General features: G+C 42.2%; 1 protein-coding gene across 1 annotated transcript in view; it reads right to left on the bottom strand.

The window, feature by feature from the left end:
- Positions 1-1,483: 1,483 nt before the first annotated feature.
- The window catches only part of COG3 (component of oligomeric golgi complex 3), a 53,822-nt gene continuing 39,463 nt past the window's right edge, over positions 1,484-15,842 (bottom strand). The window contains exons 20-23 of the mRNA XM_081047018.1: positions 13,210-13,285; positions 8,732-8,859; positions 7,816-7,914; positions 1,484-3,358 (exon numbers count right to left, since the gene is read on the bottom strand). Of these exons, the coding sequence (XP_080903144.1) occupies positions 3,329-3,358; positions 7,816-7,914; positions 8,732-8,859; positions 13,210-13,285 (333 nt within the window). The 3' untranslated portion in view covers positions 1,484-3,328. The remainder of the gene's footprint in view (positions 3,359-7,815; positions 7,915-8,731; positions 8,860-13,209; positions 13,286-15,842) is intronic.

The following is a 15,842-nucleotide window of genomic DNA, read 5'->3' as shown; positions in this document are numbered from 1 at the left end:
GTAGATCGTGTGGGGGTTTCTTGTTTAACGGCCCAGCACAAGTCTACAGATGTTGCCCGTACCTGAAGCGAATGTGTTCTGCAATTGTTAGGGATTCTGAATTTAGTGGGGAAACTCAGGCACATCCAGACTGCAGTTCATTCAACATGCAGCCTACACCTTATTAAAAAAAAAAAAAAAAAAAGTAAAAGTCAGTGCCATGAAAACAAGCAAACAAAAACCTTCAGAGTTGTCAACATTAAAACGGACAAAAGAGACTCAACAACCAAGTAAACAGTATGAACCTGGGTAAGAAACAGCTGACACATTTCAGGGACAACTGAGGGAACTGACATACGGACTGCGTAGGAGGCGGTACTGAGTTATTTTAGGTATGATAATGGTATTACGGTTAAGTCGGAGAATGTCCTTAGTGTTTGGAGATGGATGCTGAAGAATTTCGGGGTGAAATGACGTATGCAACATCCTCTCAAATCGTTCACACGTGTATGTGTACAGACTGATAATTAAAACCCACTTCGTTAAAACTGTGCTAAAGAGCCCAATCTTGTAAGAAAAATTATTTTAGAATATACATAGAAAAGTCCAAAAGCCATATGCCAAACATTTAGCAGCAGTTTACCTTTCAGGGGTCATTTATGCAAGACTTTCACAGTTTATGTTAAGGTCCAAACACCATAGAAATGTCTAACAGCGAACATATTTTTATAATCAGAAACAAAGTTTTAAAACCCCTTTATGTTCCAAAAGACAAAATATATGTATTTATCAGGTAACTACTTAATGGCTACCACTATTCCAAGTTCCCAGCAGCGCCTTCTTTTTGTGGGGCTTGGAAAGGGAAGATGTACAAGCTACGGGAAGAACGGCCAGAAGAACGCTCCAAAAAGGCGGCAATCAAGTTCCTCTTTTCTGAGGAGTAAGGTTCGCTAATTCTCGTCCCCAGATTCCTTTAACGAATGGCCCCTGGTGACAAACTAAGGCTGACTATTCTTTCTTACTTGTAAGATAATAGCAGAAAAGAATTCAAAGATATGGCATTGTTAAACTAGGGGAAAACCACACATTTGTTTTCATTGTTTCTTCCATAATACTAAATTTCAACACAACTATTTGTGCTGACAGTACTCAGGAAACTGGCAGTCTGTAAACAAAGAAAAAATTAAATTCTTTCAACTAATGAAACAGTAAGATGCTTCAGAAACGTCTCCCCACAATAATTATCTTGCCAAAAGAACCCCCACAGTACAGGTAAAACGGGGGCGATCAGGGTAAGATTGGCACCATGTCAACATCCTGCTCATGATAACGTTACAGGTTTGCAAGAGCTCACCACTGGGGGAAACTGAGTAAAAGCACATGGCATGTCTCTGTATGTTTTCTTACACCTGCATATGAATCTACAAGTTAGCTCAATAAACATTTCAATGAAAAAAACTGTTTAAAAAGAATCTGCATAAATAACAGACATGTGAGGACAAAGTAGGAAGCAAAAATCTTTATTTTTTAAAAAATTCACATTTATTAAAAACAGCAATTTCTAGCCAAATAATATAAAGCATTTTAAATTATTTGAAAGTATGTACACTCTTTGTATAAGTCAACACTTGAAACTGTACAGATTTAAACAAATGTTTATTTCACAAACAAGGTGGATCACTGTCACGTACTCAGCCTTTGCGAGGTGTCTGTTTCAGAAATACAAGGTTCAACACAAGAACGAGTGTGGTCAAATATTTTTATCCTTAAGAACACACTCTGCTCTGTACATCGAATAAATCAGTCACAGTATGTACAACAACCATGCCCTCATTTCTTTGGAAAAGGCTTTTTAAAAATCAAATGTACATATAATACACAAAACCGGATATTTTACAGTTTATTTCATTAAACGTACTTAAATAGTAAGTGGAAGTAAATACAATCTTCCTAATTCATTCATTTCATGTCGAAGAATGACTATGGACCCTCTTTACTGTCTATCTTCCCAAAATATAGAGTATTAAGCTCGATCAAGCAACACCCATCACCAATTTAAACTGAGTTGAAAAACAAGTGACCTGTTGAAAATGACAGGTGTCAGAATACGGTCGTCACCCATCTGTATGCTGGGGGTCTGCTTGAAGGGGATGAGAAATGCTGCCAGTCACACAGAATGGAGTCTGCTGCTATATTCAAGAACCCATCGGTGTTCCATCTCTAGGCTAGTGTTCAAATAATTCAAAATTCCTTTGGAACCAAAAAGCAGGCTACTTTTACTGCAACGTCAGAGGCAAAAGCAATCCGATCAGGAAATCGGTATTTGCAGGACAAGTCATAGACGTGTGATTTACGTGACCATCCCTGACGTAGTGGGTGGTTTTGGGGGCAGAGAGCATCTTCACCCTGTTCGGCTGTCGCCGGGACACAGCACAGCCCCCGAACACACAGGCCGCAAGCATGCTGGCTTCTCGGAGGACTGACGCGAGGGCGGTGGCCAGCAGGCTGGTCATCCTCCCCGCATGCGTGAGACACACTCTTCGTGAGGTTTCCTCCTCCCCTTCATGTGCCAGCTGTACACGCCCCACTGTACTTCCCACTCAAAAACACTGACGACTGTTCCACAGCAGTTCATTAAAGACACTGCATTTATCTATTGCAAGCCGGCGGCCGCTCCCTGTTCTTGAACGTTCTGTACCTCAGCAATTCGGGGAGTCTAGGTCCTGCGACTGTCCAGGAGGTCCCTGCACACAGAAATGACCTCACCCCAAACCCACAGGCAAAGAACACCCTGAATTCCCAGGAATGCAGAACGTGTTCTCAGAAGCATCCAATCTGCTCCAAACTTAACTTCAAAGTGACAAGGAGAAATGTTATGCTAAATCGAGGGTAGAAATAACAGTTCTGGAAGTAAAAGAAGAGTCACTGTGGAATGCTCAGTGGTAAGCGTTGCACTGTTTCACACTTGAACAAGCCTTACTTTAGACGCTTTCTATTTAGCTCTATTCCCATCAAGTTCTCTGCCCTACGTGCTGCCACTTCTTCTCACTGCACATCTTTTGCTAAGAACCATCTCACTGCGTGCCCACCATAGCTACCTCTTAAAAACTTACATTTCCTGCGATCATTTAAATGAGGCCGTTACCACTGCTTGTGGATTAATCTTTGGCATTTTGATGTGTTGAGAAGGGAAACACCGATCTTTTCACGCCGCAGTCAGCACCAAGTGGCACGCCTGTGTGGTTCTGGGGACAGTCCCACATCTAATTTCTCAGCGTCCTGCAGGCCGCCTGACTCGCAGACACTCGTACCAGCCAGACTGTTTACGCACACAGCCCGACTGGCCTGCTTATTTAGAGATTGACAGCAGAAGGTTCAGCTGAAAAGCAAAGCGAAAGGCTAGTTAGTTCTGCCGTGGAATTCCGTACAAAAGGGGTTCAGACCCTCCAAACAGAATGAGAGGGAAAGTCTACGATTTTCAAGAGACCAGTAAACATGGCTGTAAGGTATAAACTGGACCCACATGGATGGTCTGGTTTCTGAAGCTGCCATCAGGCACTAAGTTTGTGAGGCCTACGGGGAGCTACACTCCGCCCCCCAATCTAGGCTCTCATGCATTTAGAGTCCAATGAGGATGACAGAAAAAACTCCATACCAGCACTGACAACAGACAGAAATACATCTAGACAATCAATTTCACCCTTTTCTACGCAGAGCGTGTTTTGGGAAGACCTGTGTGTAAGTTCCATTCTTTCGGGGACTTTTAAATGCATCAGAACAGGCACAACACATGAATCTCAACCCCACACTAACTCTGACTGAACCCAGGAAAACCAGACAACTCCGCCGTGGCGAGAGCGGGAAATGGCAGCCTGCACACCGCTAATCTGTCACCCAGGCTCTGGTGAGACGGGCGGTTAAATGTAGACGGCAGCGAACCCTTCTGTAAAGCACAAACTTCTATAACGTATAGACGCACAATTTTGTTACCCAAATCATCACCACATAACCTCTTCAAAAATCTGTACTTCAGTGACAGGAACACAAAATCACCTGTTTTTCCTGGCCAAAGTACAAAACCTGGATCTAATCATGAGGAAAAAAAGACAACTCCAAACTGAGGGACGTTCTACAAAATAACTGGCCTGCCAAGGTGAAGAAAACCCAAAAAAGGCTGCGGACCTGCTCCAGCTTAAACGAAAATAGAGATGTGGCATGTGACGCAATACTTGGACACTGTCGGGACAACTGAGGAAATCTGAATATGGACTGCAGGTTAGATAATAGCATCAGTGTTCCTGCTCCTGTTTTGATCATTGTATGTGCGGGGGGGGGGGCTGGGGGGGAGAGAATTCCTTGTTCTTCGGAAATACGCTGACGCATTTCCAAGCAGTGTCTCCTAGCTTCCTCTCAAATGACTTAAGCGGGGTGGGGAGGCAGATGAAAGGGAGAAATCAACAACGATAAAGCAAATGGGGCCAACTGTAAACAACAAGGTAAAAGTCCGTACTTATGGACATTCTTGTATCTTTTTGGAACTTTGAAATTGTAATGAAATCAAGTTACAAAAATATGTGTAGACGCTCCTAGACTTTGACAAGCGCACTGCAGGCTGAAAACAACGTGAGTGGAAAACGCATGTGATATACCTAAGCTACCGACATCCCAGCCTAGCCTCGCCCACCTTGAACGTGCCCAGTTGGACAAGATCACGTTCCACACTGTGGAATACCGGTTGTTGGCCTTCATGACACATGGCCGGCTGGGAGCTGTGTGGCTCACTGCCCGACCCCCATCACGAAAGAACTGTACCGCACGGCACTGGCCCAGGAAAAGATCCAATTCAAAATTCCACGTACAGTTTCTACTCCCACAACGTTGTTAAGTCGAACCATTGTAAGCCGGGGACGGTCTGTACTATCACGTACTGGATTTAAAGAAAATGGGTCACAGCTTTTCCCGCCATCGTGGGGCCCGTGGAGGCCTGCTGGGAACGGGATTTCTAAAACAACAAATACGTCCCAAGGCTGTGGTCCGAGGCCACTGTGTGGGCGGTCAGCGGGGTCTCCGGAACCAGAGAGCACACAGCTCTTCTTCAAACTGCAAGTGTTTACGGCTGAGATAAAACTGGGTTCTGTCTCAGCAGGAGATGGGCTGTACAAGCCCAAGACCAACACAGTGACTTCTGGAGGCACAGCAGACAAAACTAGAGTAACCTGGGGAAAGGGAACTCGTGCTCATGCAAACAGCGGCCTGGTTCGAGCCCAATTCTGAAGCAGCCTCCCTGCTAGGTCACAGGACACAGAATCCGTGTAATGCTACAGCCACCAAGGATTTAAACTTACTGAAAAGAAAACAAAAATGGATTTGTTCTCTTGAAAAAAAGAAAAAGAAAAAAAGAAAATGGGTCACAAACATCAATTCCCAGGGCAACTGAGAATGGGAGCGAAAGTGAGAGGGAGCAGAGGGTCCCTCTGGGAACAATCCGGGGAATCTGAACACAACGTCTGTTTCCCGCCCTGCAGCTCTCGGCCAAGTGACTCAAACAACTCTCAGGGCCACAGCTTTGTCATCGGTGAAACAAGGCAAATACAGGGGGCTCAAGGGAAGACGAAACGAGGGGGTACACACCAAATACTTAGCACAGGCCTTGGCAGCAGGCTGCAGTAACATCAGCTATTACTGTTATCTAGAAAACGGAACAGTTCTGAGAAGGTCAAGTCACAAAGAGGAGGATGGTCTCCACTAGTGTTTTCCAACTGGAGGTTGCAGCCCACTGGTACATCATGAGGATCATTAGTGGCTCCTCAATAGAATAGGAGGGAGAAGCAAAGCGACTGAGTTGCACATAATGTGGGCGGTTATTTACTGTCACCTCCTAAGTGACTCCTGAGACACAGACACACACTAATAACACTGCATCCTGCAGGCAGGAGTCAAGTGTGGGCTCAGGACCCCTGCGTGCTCTTGGAAAGCCCCACACTCCACAGTCCGTTCATGCAACTGACTACGACCAGAGCAAAACAGGAGACAACTCGGAAGCACTGGCGTCTGGCTCCCCGGTATATGTCATCAGTTTGGCTCAAATAAACTCGCATAAAAATTCTCAAAAAAAAAAAAAAATCCGGCCACTTTGTCCAATGGCTTCTCTCGGATCTGTAACCAGTGAGCTCAGCGCGCCTCCTCCTCATACCCTTAGCACCCGCTCTCCGGGTGCACCCTGCTTCCTGTCTCACTCACACACGTGATGCAGGCAGAGGACGGCTTCCGTGAGCCATCTCATCCCACGTGTGCCCACTCAGCCTTCTTGCCTTTTCCACGCCCGAGCCCCACGCGCCTCACAAAGGCTCCACCCTCCAACCCTCCTGAGACTCCATTCCCCTCTCCACTCAAGGACGTCTCAATTTTCCCCCTCTTTGCTCTTCCCCACGAACACACACGTACACTTCCCCCTTCTTTAAAAATAAAGAAGAAGGTTAATGGCAATAACGAGTAAAAAGTTATCTGTGGTAGGGGAGGAAAAGCTGGGGGGCTGGAAGGGAAGCAGGACTTCTCCCTACTTACCTGTCCTGTACTTCTGACTTGGGAATCATGTAAGTATTTACATAATTAAAAAGCAAAACCAAATAAAAATAGGGGAAAAAATCTCTAAATGTTGAAAACAAACCTAACTATGTATCAAGTTAGTAGTATAATCACAGAATATAATTACTTCAAATGCCTTATAAAAAAGTATTTTAACTGTACAACCCTAGAACTGCAGGCACATCTTCGCAATACAACCCACGTATCAATACAAAGGCACATATACAGCATAACAAAGAATGCAGTTCTGATACCTGCTACGACAAGGCGCCTTGAAAACACTCCGACAGGAGAAAAAGCCAGTCATAAAAGGCCACGTACTACAGGGTTCCACTTGATGAAATGTGTAGAACAGGCCAATCCCCAGGGACAAAAAGTACATTAGAAGAAGGGGATGGGGGTCTGCTTATGGGAATGGGATTTCTTTTAGGGCAGGAAAATGTTCTGGAATTAGGTAGTGATGATAGTTGCACAACTCTGTGAATATACTGAACACCACTGAACTGTCCACCTTACAAGGGTGGATTTTATGGCATATGAATTACATCTCAATAAAAAACAGGACCCATTTGTCCTCCAGCTACCACCCATCTTTTCTCTCTCCATGTAGAAAACTCCTCAAACGACTCAGCCATACTCTCTGCCTCCAGTCTCTCTCACCCCAGTCTCCATCCATTCCAATTAGGCTCTCAACAACCTTACCAGTCTCCCCAAAGTCCTCCAGTCCTTACCATGCACCAAACTCCTAATGTGGACTAAACGTAAAGTATCCATAACACCAGCCCGCTTCTGGGATATAACAGATACTCAGTAGAAACGTTCTGACTGAATTGAACAAATCAAGGATAGTCAACACAGACTGAGCTCTATACTGTTTTTTAAACTGAGGGAGAAAGAAAACAAACACTTCTAACATCTATTCTAATCCCTAAAGTAACTTGCATTTTTTTCATTTGAAATATGGGCCTTTTATCATGCATATTGCAAACAAAATTATTCAGCAACCTAAATATCGTTCACAAACAGTTCATTTACCTTAAACACAACAACTTTCAATACCAGAAAGGATTAAAAAGCAACTGAAAATTCTAAAACCATCACCAAAAATCTGAGGGAGCAATTCAACGTTTGAAGCCTTGCTCACCAAAATACTGTACAATTTTTAAAATTAAAACTAAAAACACAGCTACTCAGAGACCTTCCTCAAGTAAGAGGTTCTGAAAGTGACAAGGAGCTGCACACGAAGGTTACCTGCTCCACAGAAGGACAAGCAATGATCTGGACATCTTCAGGGCTGAACTCTTCCTTTAACAAGACATGGAACTTCTGGAAGACTTGCTGAATATTATTCTTAGAAGGAAAAGAGGCAATCATATTAAACGAGTCACTCAAAACATATTGTGTCGTCTTAACCATGAAGCACTAAAGATGGTAAATTGTAAGGACAGTTGCCAAAATGAGTGGCAGAAATGTATCTTTCATGGCATTACCAAAGAGACACAATTTGTATTTAACATTACACACGCTAGCACCACCCGACTAAGACTGAGCAGGTAACATGTTCTGGAAAAATCTTTTGGAAAAACCAAACCCTAACAAGGCCTGTGCCCCCAGAGAATAAGAGTCTTCAGCAGCAATTTCTTACACAAAAGATAATAACGTTGCCAGACACATAAAATGTATTTTAAAAATCAACCAACGCCTTGGGTGAAGATGTGAGCTCAACACAGAGCTGGAAGTTACAAGTACTAAATTTGCTCTGACATTTAATCCCTTGGCGGCTGCTGCACGCCATTTATTTCCACCACTCACCAGTAACAAGGGGCCTAATTCCTGAAATGCTGCTCTCTCAAGTGCTGGGCTATATGCAGTGCGAGGGTCTGATTTGTTATTTATTAATTTACTAATTTCTACTTTTAGGTAGAAATTACCTTAGTGCCAAAGCTAACATAAAGAACTGAAGACAAAGTGAGGGTAGGGGAAAAAAGATACAATCAGACAGCTGCAAGCTTTGCAAGCCTGTCAAGAATCACAGTGATTATTGGTCACCTTCACTAGAACAGTACACCAACCTTTTGAAATGTCTGCAGGAAGAGGAAAATGGCAGACAACGGAAGAACTCAGGAAGCGATTGGCCAACATTCAAATAAATTATCTCGATACTCACCCTAACAGGTTTAAACAAGATGAACTCAGTATCTTTATTGGAGAGATACAATGACATACTTCTCAATGTCAGAGGCAGCTTTGATTTTATTGTCTTGTAGACACTTGCTACAAGGTCACCGACCTTTGCTGGAAAGAAATTAACCTCGTGAGTGTCACAAAGAAAAAGAGAAGAAACATTTCCATTTTCATTCAGAGGGGAATAAATGGAGAGAAAAGTATCAAAGACTCTTTATTTCCCCAAAGAACTTCTTGCACTTTTCTTGTTTATTTACCAAGTTTACTTTACAAGCCCTATAAACATTAAGTATCTACTAAACACAAAATTCTAATCCCCAGGTTTATGGCAGCAAAAAGAACTTCCCTGGGCATGCCTCAGGACATTCAGAGGGGCCTTTGGGATCTGGAGATAAGAGCAAAGGTAAACTAAACACCGAGCTGCCTCATATGCAGAGCTGACTCAGAGTGAGTGATACTTTCAGCCTCGCAAGACCATTCAGAAAATATCCGCAGATATTTAATGGGAATTAAAAATTCATCTGTTACATTCTTCCAGTGTATTATCAGAAAGGGAACAGAATTCCAGAAAATTGTAACTGAAATAATTATGTAGCCTAGGTGCGTTGTCTGAAAAGAAGTTAAAATGGAAGAGTAGTAATATATATGAAGTACTTAAAAGAGAAAATTACCTAGAAAGTTACAAAGGAAAAGGCTGATTAATAATTTCAAAGATACTCAACCTCATTCATAACTAAAGAAATGCGTATTAAAACTGAAATTTTCATATTGGTAAAAATTACGGGGGCGGCCGGTGAGCTCAGTTGGTTAGAGCGCGGTGCTCTTAACAGCAAACTTGCTGGTTGGATCCCCACATGGGCCACTGTGAGCTGCGCCCTCAACAACTAGACTGAAACAACTACTTGACTTGGAGCTGATGGGTCCTGGAAAAACACACTTAAAATAGATAAAAGTTAAAAAAAAATGACGAAGACTGTGAATACAGGTTGGCAGAGGCGTGGGGGCAGACACCCTCGTCCACTGCTGCGGGGAGCGTAAGCTCGTTCAGCCACTTTGGATGGGCACCAGGCAAAGCCCAGCAAAACTGAAAGTACACATACTCGTTCACTTACCATTTCTACTGCTAGAAATTTACTTTGGATATACTCACGACATACCGAAATGTATGTGTATAAGGATGTTTGTTAAAGAGCGTATGGAAACACAAACCAACTAAAAATAATTTAAATACCACTAATAAAATTATGAAAGAAATTGTGCTATACTGATGTATTTTACGTATCCATTCAACAGAAAGCGTGGAGCTGGACAGGCTGATACAGAAAGGGCTCCAAAATACAGAATAAGTTTTAAAAAAGCGAGGGATACAGTATCATCTTATTTGTATAACATGTTTTAAGTCCGTATATACATAAATAATTTGGGGAAAGAAATCATTAGTAGTGGTTACCCTTGAGAGGATCAGTTTGGACGCAGAGAATAGAATTACTTTTCATTTTACATCACAATTCAAATTGTATACCATGTTAAAAACCATTTTTTAATTGAGGAGGGTTCTGTATAGCAGGGTTAAGAAAGTGCCAATGCTGTGAAGAAGAAAGAACAAATAATCCAGGAATCGCTCCTTTTCCATAAAGAAGATGACGGCTCCTTTAACACAGTTCATTGCACAGGCTCCGGTTCTATCACCACGAACACACTGAGACACTTGTCAGAGCCCCGATCACCAAAAGGTATGTGCGGAGCCTCGTAAATAAAGTACAGTCGTCCTCCCTTATCTACGGTTTCACTTCCCATGGTTTCAGCTACCCTCAGTCAGCCACGGTTCAAAACTATTACATGGAAATTTCCAGAAATAAATAATTCATAAGTTTTAAACTGCACACCGTCCAGAGTATTGTGATGAAATCTCGCCATCCCTCTCTGCCCCGCCTAGGACATGATCACCCTTTTGTCCAGCGTCTCCAGGCTGTGTAGGCTCCCTGCCCATTTTTCACTTAGCGGCTGTCTGTTATCAGATTGGCTGTTATCAGATTGGCTGTCGGGTAATGCAGTGCTTGTGCTCAAGTCGCCCTGGTTTTAACGTAATGATGGCCCCAAAGCGCAGGAGCACGGCGCTGGCAATTCAGACTTGCCTCAGAGAAGCCGTAAAGTGCATGGAATGCACAGGAAAAAGCACAGCATGTGTAGCGCTCAGTACCACCCTCAGGTTCAGGCATCCATTGGGGGGCCTGGACAGTACCCCCTGTGGATAACTGAGGCTACTGTATCACCCAATTCCTAAAAAGAAGAATTTCCCAGATGGATTTCCATTTTGTAAATTAACAAAATGGTATCCTAATTTATAACTCGATCTCCTATGAGTTTATCATGAAATGACCCCCGGGAACCTGATCAAGTCTGCATGAACCAGTAACCCTGGGTTTCCAGAGGCCCAAGACAAGGCCCTCAGCTCTTTCTGATTTGGGGGTCAGAGGCCCCCAAATCTCTCTTTGACATGTATATATGGGCTTCCTGTATGACAGATCGAGAAACAGCAACTCCACAGCTGTGTGTGGCTAAATGGGGCAGAAGAAACGATGACGTAAACGGAAGTGCCCTGGCTGGATTCACCAAGACCTCCTCACTCAGAAAAAACGGGTCAAATGACAAAACAGCAAGGCCTGTTTCAACCGCGCTTGTCAGTTTCCTTCCATCTTCACTACTGACAATTCTAGTAATGCTGAGAGCACAGTACACCTAACATACGGGGTCCTATCAGGGCTCCACTTGAGAAAATGACAGCCCCCACTGTGAGTGAACAAGGACCTTCCCATGGGCCTGTGCATGAAGCCCCTGGGCTTGGAGGTGCTAATATGCCTCCGCCTATTTACTGTTTCCACCTAGTTTAAGAAAGATTACACCCAAGAGTTTCATTTACATAAACATTCAAAATAAAATCAGTTCCTATTTCTAAACAGGCTCTGTAAGTGGCCGAAACCTTGAGCCCAAGGCCCAGTGAATCCAAAGATGATCAGAATTCTTTCTAGAACGTACTGAGTTATGGACCAACAAGGTTGCTCCTGCCTGTGGGGATAGGGGGTTGTCAGAAGGTGGTCACCACCAGACCCACCATGGTTAGAATTTCCAGTGTTGTCAGTAAAAGAATCTGGTTTTCTTTCTTCTGACAGAACGTACTACAGCCATCAAGTATGCTCTCTGTCCTTGAGCAGGAGGGCAAAGACTTCAATCTCACACACAATAAAAAGGTCAAAAAGAATAAAGACGTCCTAACACTCACTGTCTCCCTCACACAGTACACAAAAGGCCTAAAGCATGTCACAAACTTTATTTTCAATAAAGCAAATCAATGCAAACCTATACTGACATCAACACAATTCACATGACAAATTTTTGAAATAAAATCCTGCCTTCCTTTCAAATACAACTGCTAATTCTCTACATTACAAATCTTCCTAAGAGATACATAGCTAGTCTTTCAACTTCTTAGTTCAGCTTCAAATTAACCGGAGGCATTAAATAATAACTGAAAATTTTAGAATGGCCTCAATTCTTTTTCCCAAAAGAAATAAATACCTGACAGACATAATCATCTGCATATGGAAAACCAATCATATTAAAAACCTACTTCCAGAGTACATGCCCGTCGACAGTCAATTCTTTGTGGACGCTAACACAGAATCACTCTCTGGCTCTCTCACTCTGAGGAAAAAGCTTCCCTACCGACTTGGACACAGCTCACCCAAGATGAAAACACTGATTCTTTTGCCTTTTTAGTTTCATAGGGTCTCTATCATAATATGGACCAGGGGATGGCCAGAAATACCAATCTAAAAACATTACTTACTCTGGTTTAACGTCACAAAATGTACCAAAAATACCCCACAAAGTTAGTCAAGGAAAAAAAAACCCACCTTTTGATACAAAAAGAAATTTATATTTAGGAAAGAATAAGATTGGGAATATCTCAAGCATACATGCCAATCAGAGAATGATATGGCCTGCTGACTCCTGACACCAGGATTTTTATAATTGTTTTCAAACACTCTAAAATGTTAAACAGAGTGTGTAACTTGCATAAAATGTGGAACAAAATAATGTCCAACATTTCTTCATATAATGCTTGAAAATACTTGCATTCTCTCCCTAACTTCATACTATCAAATACAGTACTTTCATCAAAGCTGTAGCACAATGAAAAGTGAACGTACAGACCAACAGACTGTGTTTCCATCTAAACCACGTCTGATTTCTAACTGTGTGTGTGTGTGTGTGTGTGTGTGTGTGTGTGTACACTTTAGGTGAATTAAGACCTGTAAGCTCCAGATTGCATTTTGTACTAACCCAAACCACTGTAAGAGTAGGAAACCAACTCTAAGCCCTCAGAGCAAGGACTGTATAAATGCAAATTAATCAATATCCTAAAACAAAAAATCCCTAACAGTAAAATATGAATGATACCTGGCTGTGCCCATGGCTGCTGTGACAGGGTGTACTTGGGTCCTCCCTGACTGGCCATTGTTTTTAATGCTGAAACCTAGTAGAGAAAAAAAGAAAAAATTTCATTTCACTCATGATAAATTAAACTAGTACTTCTCTCAAAGGATACATACCACCATTTGAACCTATTAAAACATAATGATAATCAAATGTGCAACCCTCTTTGGAATGTGCATCATTCCAAAACCTCTTCTGTGATTCCAAGGCAAAAAATCATATCAATGGTAGTGCAAAAAAAAAAAAAACAAAACCAAACAAACAAAAAAAACAAACCACACCAATGACAGCAGGCATTCTGCCTGCAACATTTGGGGGTGTAGGGACACCAAAATGAGGACCTAGAGAAAAGTCAGTCAACACCAAATAGAACTCTAAGAGGACGGTTATGTTAACATTAAATTATTGTATGTTATTAGAAAAACGTCAGCAGCTGGACAAAATCTCCTTTATACCTAGAGGATCCTTTCGGTACATCACAGGCAGACAGAATGATATTTAAAAAACCAAGACTTTCCAAAAGCACCAACAGGCACAGTGGCCCCAGTGCTGCACGTACCCTGGGATGTCCCCTCCCACTCATCTTTTTATTCCTCAGCTTCAGCACCGAGAACAGAACCAAAGAAAGTACAGTGAGGTTCTCAGACAAGACGTTCTTAAGGTGCCAATTACAGTGCAGCCAAGGTGTAGCTGGGAAGGGCGAAGGACAGAAACTGCGTAAACATTCCTTAAAAACAGACAGTTAGGGGCCAAAGGGCCAGGCCAGGCCATGACCTTGGCCTCACTCGGAAGCGCATTAGAAAAATGTGAGCACCAACTTCTTTAGATTTCTCATAAAGGAGGACACACAAATATGGCTTAAAACAAACTCTTAAGTAATGTTTGGACTGGACGTGGGTGTTCTGGAAAGAGCACAGCATTTTGAGTGAGGAAAGCTGAGCTCTAGACATCCCCCGCGTCTCCTGACAGAAATGGTGGCAAGTCACTGAGCTTTTAGCACTGCTCTCAAATATTTTCCAACACAAATATATAGAGATACGACTGTGTATACACTTACAAAATAGTAACACGGTATTCTGAAAATTGTTTTCCCCACTCAAATGGGAATTCTGGACATTTTTCTGTATCCAACAGTATGTTTCAATAGTAATGGCTGCCTATTACTCCACTGATAATTCCAGAATTTAACCAATTTCATAATGACACATACTTAGGCTGCACATAATTATCTGTGTATTGAAAACAAATACTTGCGTATTCATCTCTATTCACTGCCTAGATAACACACTTGAAGTTAAACCTCAAGGAGCATTCTCTTCATGCTTTCCCCAGTTAGCCCATCTTTTTTTACAACCCTATAGGACGAACACAGGCCTACCTGTCTCATAATGACATCTTAATTTCACGTATTTCCTATCTTGATTTCCCATTAGGTTCTAACTCCTTGAGAACAGAAATTAAATTTATAGGTCAAATTCTATTAAACATACCTCATCAAGAAAAAATGTTTTCATTTGTAGTGTTGCTGAGGAAATTAATAACACTTCAGAGGAAATACTACGAATAAACTTGCAACACTTCAGCAAATTGCTTGAAAGAAAATGAATATTGCTAAGTAGAAACCTGAGTTTTTAGCATAAAGTGGTCCCACCAGGGGAAACTTTTAGCTTAGCTATAACTTTTGGCTTAGCTATAAACTTGAAATTGTACTTTCTATAACATGCTGTCATTCAGATTTTTTGCTAAAGCAAACACCACTTCGAATCTGCAGCTTATAGTTGCAAAGCACTCTTATGTATGTGACTTTGTTTGGGTCCTCATACTAACTTAAGAAAGGCGGAGGGCTGCAACAGCTGGCTGCACTGCAGACAGCAGAAAATTGAGGCTTGGAGAAAGTCAGTGACTTGCCTGCCATTTCAGTCAGGAGGTGCAGAGGGGGCCTAGAGCTCAACTTTCCTGACTCGAAATGCTATACTCTTTCTAGAACACCCACGGCCAATCCAAGTTGTACTTAGGAGCTTGTTTTAATATGCGGTACAATGAAATTCCAGAACAATTAAAAATATGTATCAACAGTTTTTGAGTTTGATAGACAATACCTGACCCAAATGTTTTCCTACAAACCTCCACCCCCAACACTTAGAACAGTATTCCATTCCCTAGGGCCATTCAAATACTTGGAGAAAAGGTTATTCTCTAAGGAGCAGGAAATAAGGCAATAGAGCATGCATGTTCTTCTAGGACTTTTTACTTTTCTCAAGAAATTTCATGAATTATACCAAAAAACCAGAATGTTTACACTAGACCATTAAGATGTAGAAATGTGTATCTCATGTATGCTAAGTCGCTCTGCAAAAGTTGATGTTCTCAATCTGGGAAGTGAAGTTGTTTTCCTTACTCCAGGTCCCAGGGATGTAATGGGAATTAGTGAAAAGGAAGCATTTCAACATGAAGAGGCCAAGGAAAGAGCTACTTAAACCAAAAAGCCAACTTAGAGGAGTAGACAGGGGTAGGGGATCAGAGATCAGAATCAAACCTTGAGTCTTTAGGCTCAAAAACGAGTCTTCTGACAACCTCAGAATGCCCTCTACTCGCTC

Source organism: Rhinolophus hipposideros, assembly GCF_964194185.1.
Source record: "Rhinolophus hipposideros genome assembly, chromosome: 4".
Classification (NCBI taxonomy): domain Eukaryota; kingdom Metazoa; phylum Chordata; class Mammalia; order Chiroptera; family Rhinolophidae; genus Rhinolophus; species Rhinolophus hipposideros.
Note: the sequence above shows the minus strand (reverse complement) of the source record. Positions and strands in the feature narration are given on the sequence as shown.